The sequence below is a fragment of the Conger conger genome, chromosome 3 (genome assembly GCF_963514075.1).
Source record: "Conger conger chromosome 3, fConCon1.1, whole genome shotgun sequence".
Classification (NCBI taxonomy): Eukaryota; Metazoa; Chordata; class Actinopteri; order Anguilliformes; family Congridae; genus Conger; species Conger conger.
Window position 1 is genome coordinate 53,144,750 of NC_083762.1, and position 21,946 is coordinate 53,166,695.

The following is a 21,946-nucleotide window of genomic DNA, read 5'->3' on the forward strand; positions in this document are numbered from 1 at the left end:
GATGTGAGTTAATATAGCTAGTATATATCTGGACATTTACATCCAGTGTAGCATGAATGCTGAATATAAATGGTCACATGATACAGGGAGAGGTGGTATACATCTGGCTTTTGACCTGTACCAGGTTTGGCACCTCCCTCCCTCACACTCCTGTTTGGTGCCCCTGCAGGAATCCTGGAGTTCTTCCACCATCAGCTGAAGGACATTGTGGAGTATGCTGAGCTGAAGACTGTGTGCTTCCAAAACCTGCGGGAGGTGGGAAACGCCATGCTTTTCTGCCTGCTCAGTGAGCAGAGCCTGGTACGTACCACTGCCACGCCTCCTATGCCATAGACCAGACTGGCAACACGTCACCGTCATAGCCACGCCCCTTCTCGGCGGTAAAAATAATATTACAGGAATAGGATATTTTACCTAAATTAGCCATATCTTTTGACAACAAAATCCGATGTTTTTTTATTATATGTCCGATAATCTGAAAGTATTTGGATAATTTCCATACCAAATTGACATGTATACGATGACTAGTTTTTGAGAACAAGAGCATTTTGTTTATTCATCAAAGTGCATCAAAACACCCGGATTTGCCGGTCTGGTCTATTGGGTTCCCAAAATCGGTCCTCTTTTTTAGTTTTCTCACATTTGAAGTATTCATTAAGCCACAAAACAAAGATATAGGCCTATATTTCCTTTATTTGTTCTATTTTTTTTTATATTTAAAAAGTAATACAATTAAAAAAAAAAAGTAAAATAGGTCATTACAAACAGGAGAACTGGAGGTTCAGCATTTTTTCTGATTGGCAGTCCAGTCAAACCAACTTATTTCCATAAGAAACATGGTCTCCAAATGACCGATACCAAATCATCATCTATTTGGCAAAATATAAATTCACAATGAAGTGGTCTTTTTTTTTTTTAATGCATTACAAAAGACTGTGAGGTTCATCCTTGCACTGGAGCAGTGCCTTAAAAGGATGAATAGCCCAGCACTCGTGTTTGTTGGTTCTTACAACAATTTAAAACTGGGATCGGCAACTCATGGTTTTCAAGGGCAGAGAACTTGGTAGCATGAATAACGCGGGAGGATATAAAATTGATTTTGGATTTCAAGGCCAGAGTTGAAGCTTTTGTTTATGCTGGGTCTTGAAATTAAATGAGACTTTGACATTCAATTTATAGCATATTAGTGCCATCTGCTGTCAGCAAAACAGAACACAACTGAAAAGCCTTTTACCATTTCTTCCATGTGTATTCTGATTTTAAGTAATATAAAATCTATTATTTAAGCAATTTTGTTCAAATTAAATAAATATGTAAAATGTTGATTGTCCCAAAGATTTTCTATGCAGCAACCTGTGACTTATGAATTATGTGAACATGAAAAACATTGTTGAAGTACTTTGTGAATAAACTGCCCATTCTGGAGCAGTACTGTAGATTAACATCTCTTCTTTATTGTGGCAGCGCCCGATTGAAAAGAGCCATGTCTTTCATAGTAAAATGTCCTGCGCGAATTGCTTTGTTCCTTTCACGTAGGTGAACTAGATATGTTTACCTTCTGTTTTGAATGTCATCCATTTTGTGTGAATCATTGCTGTGCTGTGGAGGTAGTTTTGGAGGAAAGGATAAGTATGATGTAATTTTATTGTGATTGAAAGCCCAGTTAGATTCTATCTTTTTCTTCCTGTGTTTTCAATAAAGATTTCAATTCCTGGATACCCGCAACCTGCTAAATGTAATGTAACGCCCTCTGACATTTCAGGCCTTCTCATAAGGTCATTGTAACACAAATAGGCCATATGAGCCCCCCCCCCCCCCAATCCTTCAAAGCCAAACAGGCTGTGACGATCACAATTCACCTTATTTTGTGTATGGTGCTGACCTCATAGGTCCATACACACCATTTATCCTCTCTCTGGCTTTCTTCACAGTCCCAGGAAGAGGTGTGTGACCTGCTGCATGCTGCACCTTTCCAGAACATTCTACCCCGGGTCCATGTTAAAGGTAGGCTTGTCATGTGCCTGCAAGCGGCTGGTGAAGCATACCAGTGACTGAGCAAATGAGCCCTGTTTCAGGTTATTGGCATGACATTAAAAACAGAGGCAATTCAATTCAATAAAATGGCTGTCCAAATAATAAAAAAGAAACTATAGAAAGGGAGATAAATTAAGTGGGCAAGTTATAAAAGGACTGTACAGGTAGGGGATACATGATGACTGAGTGACTCTGTACTGGTGAGGTGTACATGGTGACTGAGTGACTCTGTACTGGTGAGGTGTACATGGTGACTGAGTGACTCTGTACTGGTGAGGTGTACATGGTGACTGAGTGACTGTACTGGTGAGGTGTACATGGTGACTGGGTGACTGTACTGGTGAGGTGTACATGGTGACTGAGTGACTCTGTACTGGTGAGGTGTACAGGGAGACTGAGTGACTTTGTACTGGTGAGGTGTACAGGGAGACTGAGTGACTCTACTGGTGAGGTGTACAGGGAGACTGAGTGACTCTGTACTGGTGAGGCGTACAGGGAGACTGAGTGACTCTGTACTGGTGAGGTGTACAGGGAGACTGAGTGACTGTACTGATGAGGCGTACAGGGAGACTGAGTGACTCTACTGGTGAGGTTTACATGGTGACTGAGTGACTCTGTGCTGGTGAGGCGTACAGGGAGACTGAGTGACTCTGTACTGGTGAGGTTTACATGGTGACTGAGTGACTCTGTGCTGGTGAGGCGTACAGGGAGACTGAGTGACTCTGTACTGGTGAGGTTTACATGGTGACTGTGCTGGTGAGGTGTACAAACAGACTGACTGAGTGACACGACTGTTGTAGAGAGGGGTACATGGTGACTGAATCTCTCTCTCCCTCTCCCTCTCTCTCTCTCTCTCTCTCTCTCTCCCCTTGCAGAGGGGGAGCGGCTGGACGCTAAAATGAAGCGCTTGGAGACCAAGTACACCGCCCTGCACCTCGTCCCCCTGATCGAGCGTCTGGGAACCCCTCAGGTACTGCAGGAACCCCGGCAGCTGCACATACACTCAAGACCTCTTCACCATTTCAGCCCAAGCCCAATATGAAGTGGCTTCACACAAGTCCCAAGGGGGTTTGACTGAAAATTTAGTCGAGTTTTAATAGGCACTCAGAACAATAGTATAGCAGTCATTTTGATTGGTTGAAAGGGTATAAGGTGGAGAGTGTGATATGGCACTCTTGAGATGTTATGGCAGTTATGCTTGAGTGCCATATGGCACTCTTGGGACTGAAAAGGATGAACAACCATTAGAGATGCAAGAATAATATATTCATGATTGCTTTGTGTTTATTTGTTTGGCCAATTACATGGCTAATTATAATCTGCATAATGTGCAGTTTTTAAATGTAAATACTTCCTGTCATTGAGACCACACATGTTCTTGTAATAACAACCTGTCAACCAAGCCACCATGTGTGCAAGATATGGAGCAATTTTCTAGTGACTCTTGAGAAGAAAGAAAAAAATTGGAGGGAAATTGTTTTTCAGAATGAAGTGAGTTTGACAACCACTTCTGCTTATAAAAACGTATTTTTCTGTTCAAGAAATAAGATGCCCCATGTTGATACAGATGACAACACTTCAAGAGTCTTCATGGAGTTCCTTCACCTCCATTTTGTTTCTGCTTGCTTTCCCGCCACAGCAAATCGCCATTGCCAGAGAGGGGGACCTGCTGACCAAAGAGCGGCTCTGCTGCGGCCTCTCCATGTTCGAGGTCATCCTGACCCGCGTGCGCGGCTTCCTGGAAGACCCCATCTGGCGCGGCCCGTTGCCGGGCAATGGCGTGATGCACGTCGACGAGTGCGTGGAGTTCCACCGCCTCTGGAGTGCCATGCAGTTCGTCTACTGCATCCCCGTCGGCGCCCACGAGTTCACCGTGGAGTGAGTGACCCACCTGTCCCCGTACACCAGTGCTTGTATGTTTTCTCAGTGTTCAGTTCTATTGCAAGCTGAATTTCGACTCTGAGAAAGCCGCAATGTCAAATTTGACACTCCAACAGCCGTCAGTTGGTGGACGTCGGAAAATAGGTTGTTCGCAGGTATCGTCAATCTGTTGCGTGCCGCTTGGCATTGCCCATTCCTGAGGGTGGGAGGTTTTCTAATCTGAGCCATGGCAATCTGTCAAACTCCATCAGCTGTGCAATAAAAATAATTCACTACGGTCTAATCTGTGAGTGAACAAGTGTTGTGTACATCCGATTAATTAATTGACATGGGGTGATTGATGGAAATGAACCAGCGTACGCACTGGCCCTCCAGGAACAGGGCTTCCCACCCCTGCTGTTCTGTGGTTCTAACTTTGTGATTTGTGACCTATTTTAATGAAGGAATACATTTTCTGTCATCATCCTTATTAAATGTTGCCCAACATATTTTCTGAATTTGGAATTAAAATGTGTGCTTTTATAGACTGTACCGTACTGTTGTAATCTCACCTGTGGTTCTCTGGTTCTCAGACATTGTTTTGGGGACAGACTGTACCGGTTGTAATCTCGCCTGTGGTTCTCTGGTTCTCAGACAGTGTTTTTGGGGACAGACTGTACCGGTTGTAATCTCACCTGTGGTTCTCTGGTTCTCAGACAGTGTTTTGGGGACGGACTTCATTGGGCCGGCTGCATGATCATTGCCCTCCTGAGCCAACAGAGACGGTTTGACATCCTGGACTTCTGCTACCACCTGCTGAAGGTCCAGAAACATGATGGCAAAGATGAGGTCATCAAGAGTGTGGTGAGTGACCAGGACGTATGAAAAACGACCTCCCCCACCACTCATTAAAGCTCATTCTCATTGCCTAACTGCTTAAAATGTTTCCAAAAGTGACTTTATTTCAATATTGGAAAACAACATTAAAAAGAACTTGGCCGGAAACCCCTAGGTTTCCCCAAGTATATTTTTGTAGGTACTCTCCTTTTATACCAATGTATTAGTACCCTACTTATTGAATGCAGTATTCGAAGTTGTAGTGTATCTGTGTATACACTAAGATATATAAAAAACACGTGAGAATCCAGCAGTATCTTCTGCTTTTCAGTGTATTTCACAATTACATTTACATTTTAGTCATTTGGCAGATGGTTTTAATCCGAAGCGACTTAGAAGTACATAGGTTCTTCCACAAGTTAAAGCAACACATCCGTAACTAGTAAAATACACATGAAGTGCTGTTCTAAACATACAGTCATCATAAGTGCAATTAATTTGATTTATTTATTTTATTTTTTCTTATATTTTTAGACGAGGGATAGGGATATTGGAAAGGGGGGGGGGGGGGAATCAGGAGGTACATCAATGGCATTTGGCAGACGCTCTTATCCAGAGCAACATACAGCTGATTAGACTAAGCAGGAGACAATCCTCCCCTGGAGCAATGCAGGGTTAAGGGCCTTGCTCAAGGGCCCAACGTGGCTACACCGGGGATCGAATCACCAACCTTGCGTGTCCCAGTCATGTACCTTAACCATTACGCTACAGGCCTCCCTAAGGTAGGACTTAAGGTACAGTTTGAAAAGGTGTGTTTTTAGTCTGCGTCGAAATAGGGGGAGGGATTCTGCTGTCCTGACAGCGGTAGATGAGTCATTCCACCACTGAGGAACCAGAACAGAAAACAGGCGTGAACGTGCAGCTAGACCACCAGGTGCTCGTAGTGAGGGAACGATAAGGTGACCAGAGCTGGCAGACCGGAGTGGTCTAGCTGGGGAGGAGTGGTTTAGCTGGGGAATTCCCTTAAGTACTGTTAGTGACTGTTTGTCTAGAGAATCCACACACCTTGTTCCCAAAGCCTTAATTAATGGAGACTGACTGAAAGGAAACAACACAAACCTGCAGACACTCGGGCGTCCTGGGAGACTCAACGTCTCAGGACTGGAGAATGGCCCGCTGTATAATTTAACTGGGCAAAACAACCTGAGGAGCAGATTGTAGTGATCTGTAATGCGCTCACACAATGTGACCTCTGGATGAACTCTGAGCACAAAAGCACATCCTGTTCCTGGAGATTCCAGAAAAGAGAATTACATTTGTTTGTGTTTGTTGTCACTCAGTGGGTAGAATCATTTTATTTATTTTTTTTATTTTAATGAGAGCCTGCTGTTTTCATGTGTGGTATATCCCCTGAAGCATTTCAGTGCATCTTCATTACAGGAAGTTGGCATATTGGCCATTGGCCATTTTATTTTTTTCTGATAATTAAATTCATGCTCAATCTCTCACTTTGTAGCTGTGTGAACTTGCGAAACAAGTTCTGTGGCATCTCCATGGTTATGCCTTCCTGTGAAAAACACTCAGTTACTCTTCCATTAACTGAACAGGGTTGGCTGCATCCTACTGCGGCCCTTTCTCAGCAAGGTCATTCAATATAGCGGCGAGCCTGCTTGAGGCTGCCATTCTAAATTATATTCAGATGTACGTGACTGGAGAACAATTTTTTCCGATTGCAGTTTGTTGTGTCGTCCATATTTTTTAAGCTTAATAGAAATGTGCAAAAGAAAAATGCAATGCATCTCAATGTTTATATTCCATACTGAGACTGCAAATACTGCTCCCTAACAAAATATTTCTTGCTGCAAACGTGTTCAAAGTTTTTACTGGTCCCCAGTCTTTGTCAGAACTGTGTGTCATCATGATCATGTTTGTGGTGAGGACTAAGAGGACATATAGCAAGTGGTATTTAGAGGGTGTGAACTCATTTTTCTCACATTTGTTTTTGTATCAGGCATCTGTGTGCATTATATTTTATCTTGGTTAATCCCATTCATTTATGCAATTGGATCTAGATTATACATCATACTGTAGGTTGGTCAAATGGTCATACTCCCCTTCAAAGATGGGATAAAAGGTCCATGGTCTTTTATTAACCCTGAAACCTTAGATCCTGACTCTAAAGTTACTAATATCATTAACATCCACACGACCTCTCACCATGAATAAGTGATTGGAACCTTGGTGTCACTGGCCAGATTGCCAACATGACTTTCTCATTCTATATACACTTATATGCACTATATACACTTTTTAGGTAGACCTGCACACAAGCTTGTTGATGCAAATATTTAATTGAGCAATCATGTGGCAGCAACTAAATGCATGAAAGTAACTTTGACCGTGGAATTATTGTTGGTGCCCGACTCAGTGTGTATCTAGAAATTGCTGGGATTTTCACGCACAAGTCTCTAGAGTTTGCAGAGAATGGTGCAAAAAACAAACAAAAAAATCCAATGAGCAGCAGTTCTGCAGGCAAAGACACGTTAATGAGGGCCAGTGTGGTCGAAGCTGATAAGGTGGCCGTAGAAGAGCATCTCTGAACACACAACGTGTCAAACCTCTTAGTGGATAGACAGCAGCAGAAGACCAATAAGTCTGATATTCTGTGTGCAATCCATATGCAGCATTTGCCACTTTCTGATAATCTTTAATTGAATTTCAGTTCTTTAACAAAATGGAATTTACCTGAATTGAGCCCTGTGAGGTACCATATTTATTGTGTGGTACAAAAGCTAAGGAGTATTCTAGCCAGTGATCTCTTTGGTAAGAGTGGTGAGGAGGATGATCTGCACCTGTTGATCTACATTATTATAACTGCTGCTTCACACATCATTTGTCTTCTGACTTCAATGTTCTCCGATCCACAGCCTCTGAAGAAGATGGTGGACCGCATTCGCAAGTTCCAGGTACTGAACGACGAGATCTTTGCCATACTCAACAAGTACCTGAAATCAGGAGATGGAGAGAACATGCCGGTGGAGCATGTGCGTTGCTTCCAGCCACCAATCCACCAATCCCTGGCCAGCAACTGAAGTTCTATTACTGCCATCCACCAATCCCTGGCCAGTGATTGAAATTCCATTATTGCTACCTACCAATCCCTGGCCAGCAATTGAATCGCCAACATTGCCATCCACCAATCCCTGTCCAACTAATGTCCAGTACTCCTACAGACCATAACCTGGCCTGTCTACCTTTTAGGCTCTCAATGTTTTAGTCACTGTTCTATTCCTGATTATCATTGATCCATCAGCAATATACACAATACAAAACCTATTCTCCCAGAGAAACCAGAGACATGATCTCAATTAACATGTGCCTTATTGTGGAAGTGAATAGTTATCATTTAAATATTTTTATTAATACCACACTTATGTTTTATACTTAAAAATATCTAAAATATCTAGTCAGGAAATGCTAAATTAATGTGGGTTTTATTACATGGTTATTTAAGGGGTTCTTTAGTGGTGAATTACTGGTAGTACACAGTATATCCAATAAGTGGGATTGCCAGTAGAAAACCTTTTCTTTATAGTTTTGAATTTTCATATGCTTTTTCTAGACATGACCTTAAATCAAGCTGAAATCGGGAATGTAACCAAGTTTTTACTCATGTTAACCATTTATTGCCTCTGACTTCATTTGTAATCTCATTTGAACTAAATAAATCATCATCTCTATGTAATGCATCTTGTTTTATATATATAAAAAAAAAAAAGAAAAATAAATCAAAAAATGCCTTCAAGTATCATTGAGAAAAAGAACCTCTATGGTCCTGAAAACAGTGTGAAACCTGCCCATTGGACATTTGTTCCCATTAGGATTGGATTTATTATAAAGTTAAGGGAACCAACCAATTTAATTTATAGAAATTAACTCTGTGCATGTAAATACAGATCTCTGTACAGAAAGAATATGAAAATCATTTTTTAAAAACATTGGGAATAATATTTACACTGCTACATGGGTGAGATGGAACCTAATCATGTAGTCATGTTAAATTCCAAAAAAGTGACAGATAAGGCAAACAGAAATGTTAGCACAATCCATTGGTCCGTCCAAGGCTTTCTTTTACTCGATTGTCTCAAGTTTAGTCCGTTTTCACACACACACGCACACGCACACACACACCGCCTTCAGTTGGGGGCCAGCGACTCGGCTCTGTGTCCCTACAAGGCCGCCGTAGCGCCGTTTCTCCTGGAGACGCTCTCGAAGGGCGGGCCCGCCTCCATGTCCCCGGCGGAGACGCTGTCCAGCAGCTGGTACGAGGCGTGCGTGGCCAGGCCGTTGGCCACGGGCGGTCCCCGCTCCTCCTTGCGCATGGACACGGCCAGGCTCGCCAGGTTGATGCTGACGTCCTTGAAGGCGTGCAGCAGGAAGATGCCCACGATGATGGTGACGAAGCCGGCCAAGGTGCCGATGATGTCATCGGCGCCCATGTGCTCCCACTCCTTGAAGAGGATGGCGGAGCAGGTGAGCACCGATGTGGTGAAGAAGACGTAGTAGATGGGCGTCACCAGCGAGGTGTTGAAGATGTCCAGGGCCTTGTTCAGGTAGTTGATCTGGGTGCTGACGCAAGCCACCAAGCTGAGGAGGAGGAGCCAGGACAGGGGGTTCTGGATGGTGGGCTTCCCCGCGATCACCTCTTTTATGGCGATGCCCAGTCCTTTGACGCAGGACACTGACAGGGCACCGATAACGGAGCAGATGGTGATGTAGACCAGGATGTTGGTCTGTCCGTGCCGGGGGCCCACGACGAAGATGAGGATGAGGGCCACGATGACAACGAATGTCGCAAACAGCACAAATCCTGAGGGGACAAACCCAGGGAAGAGGTCAAGCGATAAATCACCTCGTGAATATCGACTACCTGGTTACAAGAGGCTGGTGGGTGGTCCCAGCCATCTTTTAAAGGCATATGACTTTCTTTTTTTGCCTTTTGATAGGTTCTCACTGGCACTAGGCAATAACAAATAAATGTATAACTAACCCATAAATATTTGGTGTCGGACGTGAGGCTCTCGCCAAAAACTGAAGCAACACAGGAAGTAATGCGTTTGACATTTTTTAGCGCTGCACTAAATACGGAAGATGGCACTGTTAGAGCGTAGCTGCGTGACCACCCCGTACCGAGGTGTCCTTTCATCACGATTCACAAGTGGATTGTGAAAATTCAAAAGGATACAGGAGGAAAGCTCCACACAATAGAGCCAGGTTGGCAAACTAGCAGCTGGACTGTAAACACAGCAGGTTGCGTCTTGCCATAGATTTGTGTCACAAATCTGAATATTGTAATTGCCTATAGACATGTACAACAATATACAGAAACTTAGCTGCAGTGCAGTATTTGTAAGTATAGTTTGGCTCTGTACTTGAGCACATTGGATTTGTAGGAATTGCATCCATTTTTATACATAGTCTGAATCGCATTCATTAAAAAGGGACGTCCTTGTAAAAGATCTATAGGGAGGCTAGTAGGCCGTTTTACATTACTGTGATGTGCGGTGCCTTACACAACATATAATTACATTTAAACCACAAACACAAAGGCTTTAAGTATATAAACGTCATTGATTTTTATAACAATATACCGCAAATCCAATATACCTTTACTTGTACATCCCTAAGTGTGACTAAACTGAGTTTGAAAGCCACAATGAGTGTACATGCATTTGAATGTGTTCAGCTGTGCTTCAATTTCGGCTGATTTATCCAATTTCTCAAGGTGGCAGGTGCACAACTTTAATATGAGAGGACAGGTTTTTTAAGCTAGAAAGCAATTTTAGCACAGTATATGCCACACATTTTCCCATTTTCTCATCTCTAGCTTGCTGTAACGAAAAATAACTTCCTCCCGTGATTTTCCTTGTTTATTTTAAGCAAGAGCTTTGCCTTTGGACAAATCACAGTACCACGCCTTGCAGTCAGACAAGTGAAAGGACCTGCCATTTGGCTATGACGACCAAATCGGAGCCCATCATTTCCCTACGCACACCGAGCCAACTCCCTGCGCTGGAATCATACGACTACGCGCCAGCCTTAATCCGCACGCAAATATTTAAAGGATAATGTTACAGGCGCGGCCGTACCTGGATCCACAAGTTTCTTGGCCATTTCTTCCAGGCTGTTAATCTCCTCCTCCTTGGGCGCGTGGATCACCATAGTGGTGGAGCCCAGGATGCTGAGGAGGCATCCCAGCTTCCCGTGCAGGTTCAGCCTCTCCGACAGGAAGTGCGAGGACAGGACCGAGCTGAAACGCGCATCAGAATCCTCCTTCAAACCTGGCTGTTTTACCGGTAGCTAGATCAGTGGTCCTCACTCATGGCCATGGAGAGCCACAGGGTGTGCTGGTTTTTGTTTGCCTTAATATCCCAATTCAGACCCAAGAAGCCAGGTGAGGTGAATTGATTGTTATTAACTGCTGTAGTTCGTCAATTAAGCACCGAGTAACAACAAAAGCCAGCACACCCTGCAACTCTCCAGGACCCGGAGTGAGGACCACTGATCTAGATGGTATCCAGATGTTTGAACCTCAAAGCATTCACACTGCAACCTTTTCTAGTTTTATTCTGCCTCTTGCAGAGCTAGGGTGATGGTCTCTTCCAAAATAGCTGAAGACGGCTGTTGAGATTAATACAGCAGCAACCCTGGATGCAGCCTTAGCAAAAACGATTCGATTTCTGTAACTCTTGAGTTTGTTCTGAACAGAATTTTATCCGTATTACTTGTGAGCATTTAGTTTTGCTCTAAGTCCAACCACGTGTCCTCTGTCTTGTTGCGATTGTGAACTTAGCCATCCTCCAAAGTGGGACATAGTTAAGTTGCAAAATGCCATACTTTGGAAGGTGTTTTGGTTGTCATATGTGCCTTGGAGAGACTCCAAGCATGTCTCGAATGCGTTTCAGACCACCTCCTGGAGTGGCTTGGGTGATCGGATTTGAATCTGTTCCTAATGCTTCTTGGGTGCATTTACACCTGTAGTTTCGTGGATAATCCCGATGAGGATATTATCACAAAATTTATTTGACAAACATACACAATAGGACATGCGTGTAGGGGTGGGGTAAATTCCATGTCCGTTTAGTGAATTCAAGAAATAAATATTCAATTGATTTACTTTATTTTTTGTACTGACTGAATCGACCCCAAACCTTGTAAATGTCAGCCATTATAAAAAATAGGCTAAGGCAATACATTAGCCGGCTTCAGTTTAGTGTGGGCATTTGGCAGACCTTATCCAGTGTGATATCCTTAACCAAATGCCAAAATCTAAACATACACATTTACATAGCACGCACCAGCCTGGCCACGGCTGGGTGTTGGAATAACATCCATGTTATTGGCTGCATTTGCTGTGAAAGTAGTGTGCAAACACTTCAGGTGACATTTCTGAGGCAAACGAAAGCCTGCCGTTTTATCCCAAAGCAGCAGTGCGCATGGATAATGGGCGGAGCCTGGTACATGACTGGGACATGGAAAGTTGGTGATTCAAGCCCCAATGTAGCCATGAGATCTTCACAGCTGTTGGGGCCCTTGAGAAAGACCCTTAACCCCACATTGCTCCAGAGGGGATTACCCCCTGCTAAGTCTAATCAACTCTAAGTCACTTTGGATAACATCGTCAGCTAATAATAATAATAATTTATTACAATAAGGTACTCACCTCACAAGGACACTCAGGGCTCCTAAGGGGGTGACGAGGGTGGCTGGGGCGAAAGCATAAGCAGCGAAATTGGCCCCTTCACCAGCTCCCACTGCAAAAACACAGATCGCCTGCCTTAGCCCAAGGGCTCCCAACCTGGCTGACATACTGCCATCGACAAACCTGCTCTCAGAGGACAATTCACAGCTTTCAATGTAGTCGGCAAGTGTAGTCAGCATTTTTGCAATAAAAAAATCATATGAAATTCTGCACTTACTTGATAATAAACCAGCCCACCAAAGCCACTCTTTCAGATAGGCATGACCACCTTGACCTATGAAGAATAAAATTCAGATGAATTACTGGATGCGTCCTGGATTAGTTGTTTGAAGCAACAGCAGTGCAATTTGTATGGCTCCTGATGAAATGTTAGTATGGATTCTGAGATTTCAACAAAAAGCGGGCACAGTGTATGTACTAATATCTGACACTAGGCCCTGTGGGAAAGCCTCTATTGTGCAACAACGGGCTGAGTTCAACATTGGAAATGCACTACAATAGAACCCCATTATTTATTAACTGCCACAAGTAGTGCACGCTACATATACATGAGTCTACCTAAAGACAAATAACATCTATGACACAGAACCCTGAACAAACAGTCCTTCAGGAAGGTTGCTAGATAAGCCAACAAACCTACACTACTTCCTCAATGTCATTCCTGGCGGTAGCCATTTAAGAAGCAAAGGTCCAGTGAATGTCTGCGTTAATGATTGCTATAAGCTGTAAAAACCGGCGTTGGTAACCACGCAGTAATGCGGTGGTTTTCCGTCACAAAGGAAGGGGTAATGCTGACAGGCAAGCTGTGGCAGGATTTCTCACGAGGAAAAAAAACACAAAAAAAACAACGCTCTTCTTTCAACTTCAAAGGATGCGGACGGATATAAATATATTGTTCTGATATAATAGCATAGGCCGCAAAAGTTAGCTATAGCAAAATGATCTATTTCAACACGTCAGCGGGTCGTTAAAGAGATGTTGACATTAAAAGTATCATCATTTTTATTAATGAGCCGTAAATCAGTCATCTTTGCCGGTGCCTGATTTTCACATGCTTTGGGACCTGTGAGTGTGAAAGTGACCATACCGGCCCGCATAGAGCCCTTCCTGGCCAGACGCAATAGACCCTTCTTCTTTAGAATGAAGCTGCCCCCGATGAACGCGCTGGAGCTGATGGCCAACCCCAGCCCAATGTAGAAGTCATACTTCCCCCTGTCCTGACCCATCGTGACGCTGGATGTACGATTACGATCTGTTACATCGATGACACCCCCCACACAGGCGAGCTGCCGACCAGAAGGCAGGCCCGGCCAACAGCTGTACCTAGGAGAAAAAGATTAAACATGCACAAAAACAAGTCATTGGTGGCCAGCTGGTCAGTCTACTGTGCGTGTTTGTTAAACTGAGGTTGCAGAAAACAAGACACCTACTGTTGGCAAGGCTAAATAAATGCAAACTAGCAGGGATCTTGCATGCATTATTAATCGCGCCATCTCGCTGGGTATTACGTTGCCACTCCTAGAAACATAGTCCACAGTGGAGCTCCGTATCCCGACTTACTTGAAAATTACAAGCATTCACTATCACACGACTTCAATCATGCTCTCTGTTTGCAAACGGTCGTGCTGCGGTCTGTTTGCACACGGTCGTGGCTTGGGGAGCTCACTTTCCTGCACTATTTTAACATGTTAGGAAGTGAATAGCTCATGTTACCAGTGGGCAAACTTACCGGTCAACGATCTGGAACACTATACTTAATCTACGAGACTGAGAGCGTGGCAATTTAATGGACAACATGTGTTGTAATAGCTAGCCTGTATTTTAAAACGAGATGAACCTTGACGGAAAGCACAACTTAATTTCCATTATTACCAGTCACTTTTTAACAGCCAATATACTCGTTCGTTACCGCCACCATTGTCAAAACAGAACAAGTGCTTGTATCCGTACAAATATGACCTAAGTTACATAGCGATCCAATAAGCCGTCCTTTTAAAAATCACACCGAATGAAACATTCGCAAACAGGCTTGGCTAACTTAGTAGCATTGGGATAGCTAGCTAGATAGCCAAGTGGCAACCAACCTCACCCGAAGAACAATTGAAATGTGTTCATTCGGCGTTAGCTAGCTAGCAAGCTAAACTGGCGCACCTCTGGTGAATAATGACTAGCTCATCACACGTTCGGCTGTATCAGTACAGTTTTTCTTCATTAGCCAATGTTAAACTTTACTACCAAGTGCTAGTGCCAGCACATTTTACATTTCCGCAATCATGATGGCTTGTGTTTATTATGCTCCTATGTCTACCAGAGCAAGTAACGTTAGCCTTTGACACTGCAGTTAGCTAAGCTAAACCATCGTCTGTCACATCGACCCAAAACATTATGGTTTCGGCTAGCTAACATTAGTGTTCGCGAGCGGTGCACATTGAGGTGTTCCCAGACAACCCGGAATCGGCTAGCACACTATATGGCCTTTTGGTTATCAATGCAACTTCAACCGACTGAATCTTAACGTCTGTATCTAGCGCTAGTTAGTTAGCAAGCTAACATTAGCCAGCTAGCTAATAATTTTCCTTGACATCCTTGATTAGCCACAATTAGAACGCTAGTGATAGCCTTCTGTCCACGCTATTCAACAAACGTTAGGTGGCAAACTACAAAAACAAAATACCGCACGACAAATGTATAAGGAATATATGTGACAGACGTTAGCTATCTACCTCTGTGATTCGTGGGGTAAATTGATCAGTGGCGGACAGCGTCTTGACTTAGAAACCCTCCTTCCTCGCCATCTCAGCTGGCCTCGACAAGCTCGCGCTTCCCAATCTACAGGCTGCGCCAGACGCGAGTGGGCGTGCACATATTCACTCACTGCGTCACTTGTGAGGAAGTACAGCGGGTTAGGCCACAGAGTTGTTTCGAGAGGGAGGACATCCAAAAAGTAGACGCCAGGTAATAAGCAAATCAGAAATAGCAACAAAAACCACCAAATAACTATAATAAAACACATTTCAAGTCAACCATAAATTCTGTATTGAAAACAATGATGTGGTCTGGGCTGCCTCACCACCCCACCTCCCTCCTCAACTCCTCCCAAAATGTACCACCCACAAGTAAATTGTATTGGAGAAGGAGGGAGACTGGGAGTGGGGTAAAGTTAGTAGAGGGATTAAGAGTTGAAAAATAGCAAGATGCAAACTCCACACAGAAAGGTCCCTCAGTCAGGATTCAAACCCTGGATGGCCATGAGCAGGATTCAAAACCTGCTCGTGGTCTCTATATACAAATCTCATGAAACTATGGGATGCAATAAGCAGAGACTAAAGCATTTATTGGTCAGGGATTTATTGATATCATCAAGGACCCAGACCCAATAGGAGTCTGGAAATAAACTGAACTCCACCCATTCAATCCCTGCATAGGAATAGATGGAAATGTTTAGACTTATATAAATTGATATTCCAATGCATATGATTTTTATTTTGTTGATGCTTAATACATACCATAATAATGCCACTTAACATTCACATATTTACCTTTACAGTCACTTTAAATGTAGTAGCCAGGCTTTTCCACAGATCATTATGTGAATTAATCTCAGATGGCTCAGATGGTATAGTTAATGAGAACCAATTTGTAAACGTTTGCCTTAAAATGCCCATACTGAAATGACTGACTCAGTGATCAATGTCTTGGAAGACTGAGTTACCAGTTTTATAGATTTTATTTTTATTCAAAGAAAAAAGAACATAGGAAGAACAAAAAACAATTACAGTAAAACACTGTTGTACCTTTACTGCGTAATCCACCAATTATCCTGAGATTTGCACAATGTTGCAGGAGCACATTATTTTTGTTTGCATGTTTTTGGATGGGGCTTTTCACAGGTGACATGCTTCAGCTGTACAGCACAAAAAAATCACAGATGAAGCATGTGCACTCCTCTTGACATGTCATCCCAGTGAGTGAATGTATCTTAAAACACGCTACATTGTGTACTAAACTAGTTCGTACAGAGGTAATGTGGACATACAGAAAGTTGCCCAGTTGCCCATGGCCAGTGTTCCTCAGCTGTCCAATTGAAACCCAACCATCCCAGCCATGTGATATAGGCTGTAGTGTAGACTGTCACAGCTGGGGCCTTGACTGTGCTAACCCACTGAAGGCATGTTTTGTCAGGAAATTCTTCAGACACTTGAACTTATGTTATGTTCAAGCCAGCTGAATATAGTTTGCCTTTCAATTTTCAAATTTCTATTCAAATATTCATTACATATTTCCTTGTGTTCACTATTCAGCCTTAACTATAGTTGAATACGTTAATGTTAAGTTCTACTGTGAACTGATAGTGTTGACAGAGCATGACAAAGAATACATGCTTCAACATGAAGGAACTTTTAGGTTTTGGACGCTTTACTCCAGATAGAAAATATGCAGGGGAACAAGATTTTCTTGCTATGAAATGCGGCTCTGCCACATTCAGCCAAAGAAACATGGGCATTGTTGGATGCATATACCTGTTTTGGTTGGACATGTAAAGCTAAACAAATTTCTAAACAAATTGCTAAACAAAGTTCTACTCCATACCAAACTTCAGAGAGCATTGGAGACCATAAATAATGCAAATACACAGAAGAAGGAATAACCACATACAGTGCCCTCCATAATCTTTGGCATTATGACATTAAATCATTTATTTATTTGCAATAAATTTGCAATTTGAGATTTGTAATACAAAAATCACAGGTGGTTAAAGTGCACATTGTCAGATTTGAACAAAGGGCATTTTAATACATTTTGGTTTCACCATGTAGAAATTACAGCAGTGTTTATACATAGTCCCCCCATTTCAGGGCACCATAATGTTTGAGACACAACAATGTTATTTAAGTGAATGTAGTCATGCTTAGTATTTTGTTGCATATCATTTGCATGCTTTGACTTCCTGATGTCTGTGACATATCAACTTCATCATAGTCTGGATATGTTATGTTCAGGTCGTCAACAAGCGATACTAAAACTCTTTGCATTTGAATGGATCTCTATGGGAACTGGGGTGTGGGACTAGATTCAGCTGTACATTACACGGAAACAGTATGGAACACAGTATAGAACAAAGCTAAATGGTTTTAAGTCAAGTGTCAAATGAGCCTCAAACCACCATGCTTCTGCCAAATATGCAGTAGATGCGAAAACAAATGGTAAATGGTTAGCATTTATATAGCGCCTTTATCCAAAGCGCTGTACAATTGATGCTTCTCATTCACCCATTCATACACACATTCACACACCAATGGTGGTAGGCTGCCATGCAAGGCACTGACCAGCTCTTCAGGAGCAAATGGGGGTTAGGTGTCTTGCTCAGGGATCAAACCGGGCAATCAGCCAGGGCGGGGGATCGAACCGGCAACCCTCCGACTGCCAGATGACTGCTCTTACTGCCTGAGCCATGTTGCCCCCATAAATGTCTCTCCTGAACATTTTTCAGGAGAAACAATTTTGAGTATGATTATGTTGATAGTTCACAGACATCAGGAAGTCATGGTATGCAAAGGACATGCAACAAAATACAAAACATAACTACATTCACTTATATAACATTGCTGTGCCCTGAAAAGGTGGGACTGCAATGAGTATTGCACCCCATACTCATCACAGATTAAAATATATTAAATGTATTAATTTAATACTTAAACATTATTGAAATAGTAAATTAATGGATTAATATCTTATAATCCTCCTCAGTGGTTTCCTGAGAAGGTCTGAGAACAGCAGTTAGTCCTCCTTTGCTGGCGCTTTAACCTGCTTCCAGGTGATGGATGTCTCTTGGGAGAAGCGAAGCAAGAAAACGCCCACCGACACAGTGACGAGGCCACAGAGCATGCCTAGGCAGTCCGCCACCCCCACCTCCGTCCACTCCCTGAAGACGACCGCGGAGGCCAGGATGACAGCGGAGGTGAAGGTCACATAGTAAATAGCTTCAAACATGTTGGAGCCGAAGCTCTCCAGGGCTTTGTTTATGAACACAAACTGAATGACGATGCTGACGGCTAGCGTTCCCAAGAGGCCCAAGAAGAGACGGCGAGCTCCTTCGCTGTCGGGGCCTCCGGCGAAGGCGTCAGGGGCGGCCACGCCCAACCCCTTACTGCTGGGCACGGTGAAACTTCCCAGGAGCGAGCAGATGCCGACATAAACCATGATGTTCGATGACCCGTGGACTGGGGCCAGCCACACGATCAGCACAGTCAACAGCAGCACAACCACAGAGACATAGGCAAGAAGCACTGTGGAATGACACAGTGAACAGTGTTTTGCTATTTTCATTTTGAACATATCAGATGTGAGTATATCAGATGCATCAGATATTGCAGTATTAATGCCAAGGCATGCAACAGAGGAAGGTGGCGACAAAGTGAAAACACCTTTTTGCAATATGGGATACTGGACTGTAGGAATGAGTCGTGGTACCTGGATCCTCTAGCCTCTCCAGCAGTTCAGCTGTTGTGGTCACATTTTCAGACTTTGGAGCGTGAATGACTAGCATAACAGAACCTGTGCAGCACAACAAGCAGCCGAGCTTCCCCAAGATATTCAGATGCTCCTGGAGAATATGAGAAGCCAACAGAGCCCTGCGCCACAAAGCAGGCATTGTAATTACGCAGACAATGCAAGAGACAAGCGCAGAAGCAGGTGCATTGAGCCACCAGGCTTCAATGGGATCTCTGTTACTCAGCAACACAAACAGCTTCTTACTTGCTTGTTACAGACCTTACACAGGGATTTAGTCCCTGATCCCTAATGGTCCGTGAAACAAAAGTACATCAATACATTACACTGGTTCACACATTTCTTATTCCCGTCTCAGAAGAGCAACTGCCATTGCTTCCTTGCTTGTTTAAATGAAACTAATGATAATAAAATATATATTTTACAGTACGACCAATTTGAGATAAATATCCTAGGTTTTACAAGTTGAAAGACATGCAGTTTGAGGAAGAGATGTTGGTTTCAAAATTAGTCTCTTGCACATAGACAGCACTGTAGATGGCCTCCATTACTCCATCACTAGTTATTCACTTTGTGCATTAAAAGCCCAATAAATCTACGTATTTTAGCACCAAAGTGTTTTCCTAACTTTTCTGTTGTTACCATTTGAAAGTTGGTAAATGGAGGTTTAATGTGACCATTTAATATATATATATTTTTTATGACAAGATACATTACATTTTAGTGTAATGTACATGTTATAAAATTAAAAACACTGTAAAATCATTTCACTCACCCAAACAGCACACCCAAGGCTCCTAGGGGTGTAACCACCACAGCAGGGGCTGTGTTATATGCCAAGAAATTCCCTATTTGGCCGAAGATCACTGTTTGGAAGAACAACAGGGGGCTTATAAATTCAGCATAATGGCACCTTCCATAATCATTGCGGATTTTAGATATAAATTCAACTAAACAAAGCCTACAGTGGTTCCCAAAATCCTGGTGCAGTGTGTATTTATTCTTGACCAAGGCTGTTGAAAACATGCATTTAAGTACTACTGTGATATTTTCTTTCACATAATTTAACACAGTGCAAGTTTAGATTTTCCTTTGAACTCTCATTTTCCATAAATGGTTTAGTTTCACTGACCAGTTGTCCACTGAAACAAAAGTTTGCCCGGCACTTTCAATTTTCAACCCAACTATAAATGTAACCTATTTCTTAAGGAATCATTTCTCAAATAGCACATTTTTAGCTGTCTGATTAAATTCCCTGTGAATTATTATTTATAATGTACGTAGCAATTTCTGCGAAATTGTGGCTTTTCGGGGATGAGTGAACAATTAGCAGCCGCCACAGGATGGCGTAGTATACTCACTAGAGAACGTCCCGCTCCACCACACACCGTCTAATAAATAGGAATCCCCTGAAAATGTACAACAATAATACTCACACTCACAGAACAGTTAAAAAAGCAACACACATCATTAAGAATGTGCTTCCCTTAAACGGTCACATTAAAAATTGAACACGGGGAGAAATCACTATACTTGATAATATCCTACTCTCTTCTTTATCAATCATACCTCGTTTTCGGGCACGTAAAATGCCCTTTTTCTGGAGTACAAACGTAGATCCATTGATAAAACTGGAGACCACGGCTATTGCGACTCCAGCAGCCACAGTTTCAACTGATTCTGATCTCATTTTACTTTAAACTAGCATTTTACACTAATCTAAACCCCGAATCATGTTTAAATTACAGATTTCCGGCAACACTGTGTTAGCAGCGGTCCTGGTTTTAACCGGAAATAGACAGAAATATTAGCTTTTGTTTTCAGTCGCGCGCCCTCCTTCGACCGCTAAATGTATAGAAAACCAGATTCCACCGCAGTATTCTGCCAAATTATTGTTAAATATATAGAAAAATATTTTTTTTAGGAAACAAGGGTTCTCTGTGGCGCTTTGATACAGTGCGTCTCTGGCGTAGCTACATAAACATAAAACTAGTAGGCCTACATAAAAATGCTACCAGACAGATAAGAGATGTTTTCACTCAGCCCTTTCCTTATTATGTCGTGAGGCAAATTAATTTCATTTCCCAGTGGGAACGTAATACATTCGTTCCGTGCAACACATTTAGTCTGGACAATAATTTTTTCTTGGGTTGGGCTATGACCTTATTGTACATGCACAGCCAAATATTACTAATATTTTTTCTCATAAAGTTGGTTTATCTATATCAGTGGTTCCCAAACTCGGTCCTGGAGTACCCGTGTGTATGCTGGTTTTTTATTCCAACCACAATTGCCATTGTGGTTTCTTAAGTAGGCTAAATGCTTCTAACCTTAAAATGGATTATTTACCTTAAACCACATTATGCCAGAAATATCTATGAAATATAAAATTAGCATGTTCATATTGTGCTTATTGCACCATCTTGCAAACAATTATATAAGAAGAGGGAACAAATAAAAGACTGAGGTTAAATAATAGGCTCATAATTAGGTAATTAATTAAGTAGTTAAACATGCGTAATTTCATTTGTAATTTTTTCCCCTTTAAACGTATCAACACAATGCAGGTTAGCCTTGTTATAATTTGCTTTGCCTTCTTCATTATTTTCCAAATGATTGGTTTTGGTGGCCAGGTGTCAACACTTTCACCAATTAGGAGCCTAATGATTCACTCCATTCTTTCATTTGATCAGTTAAACGTAATTTACCACTTTTTATGCAATTTTTCTATAAAATGTATGCATTGTTTTGTTCGATAGCACACATGAACATGGAAATTGCATTATTTCTTTCCGTCTGAAAAGCACATAATTGCTTAAAATAACATATACCAAGTTATAAATATACCAAGAAGAAGGTTTGCAAAGACTGCAAGCAAGTATTTATAAATTAATTACCAGATTAATAACATTAGTAATTTCACTAAACTCAATTGCACACAAT

At 42.4% G+C, this 21,946-nt stretch overlaps 3 protein-coding genes across 4 annotated transcripts in view; 1 reads left to right on the plus strand and 2 right to left on the minus strand.

The window, feature by feature from the left end:
• The window catches only part of cyfip1 (cytoplasmic FMR1 interacting protein 1), a 55,037-nt gene extending 46,566 nt beyond the window's left edge, over window positions 1-8,471 (plus strand). The window contains exons 26-31 of the mRNA XM_061236031.1: window positions 170-300; window positions 1,932-2,004; window positions 2,910-3,004; window positions 3,674-3,912; window positions 4,611-4,758; window positions 7,659-8,471. Coding sequence (XP_061092015.1) covers window positions 170-300; window positions 1,932-2,004; window positions 2,910-3,004; window positions 3,674-3,912; window positions 4,611-4,758; window positions 7,659-7,823 — 851 coding nt within the window. The 3' untranslated portion in view covers window positions 7,824-8,471. The remainder of the gene's footprint in view (window positions 1-169; window positions 301-1,931; window positions 2,005-2,909; window positions 3,005-3,673; window positions 3,913-4,610; window positions 4,759-7,658) is intronic.
• Window positions 8,395-15,418, minus strand: nipa2 (NIPA magnesium transporter 2). Of its 2 annotated transcripts, none has more exons than XM_061236033.1 (6): window positions 15,217-15,418; window positions 13,581-13,816; window positions 12,711-12,767; window positions 12,455-12,545; window positions 10,881-11,041; window positions 8,395-9,601 (listed from the first exon to the last, which is right to left on the minus strand). In XM_061236033.1, the coding sequence occupies exons 2-6, from the start codon at window positions 13,717-13,719 to the stop codon at window positions 8,961-8,963; spliced, it is 1,089 nt and encodes a 362-aa protein (XP_061092017.1). In that variant the 5' UTR covers window positions 13,720-13,816; window positions 15,217-15,418; the 3' UTR covers window positions 8,395-8,960. The 2 variants fall into 2 exon arrangements, with proteins under 2 accessions (XP_061092017.1, XP_061092018.1); XM_061236034.1 differs by lacking the exon at window positions 15,217-15,418 and adding an exon at window positions 14,223-15,152.
• A 1,744-nt stretch (window positions 15,419-17,162) lies between these two features.
• On the minus strand, window positions 17,163-20,827 carry nipa1 (NIPA magnesium transporter 1). The gene is made up of 5 exons (XM_061235671.1): window positions 20,573-20,827; window positions 20,365-20,412; window positions 19,779-19,869; window positions 18,965-19,125; window positions 17,163-18,780 (listed from the first exon to the last, which is right to left on the minus strand). The coding sequence occupies exons 1-5, from the start codon at window positions 20,691-20,693 to the stop codon at window positions 18,272-18,274; spliced, it is 930 nt and encodes a 309-aa protein (XP_061091655.1). The 5' UTR covers window positions 20,694-20,827; the 3' UTR covers window positions 17,163-18,271.
• Between the last annotated feature and the right edge of the window lie 1,119 nt (window positions 20,828-21,946).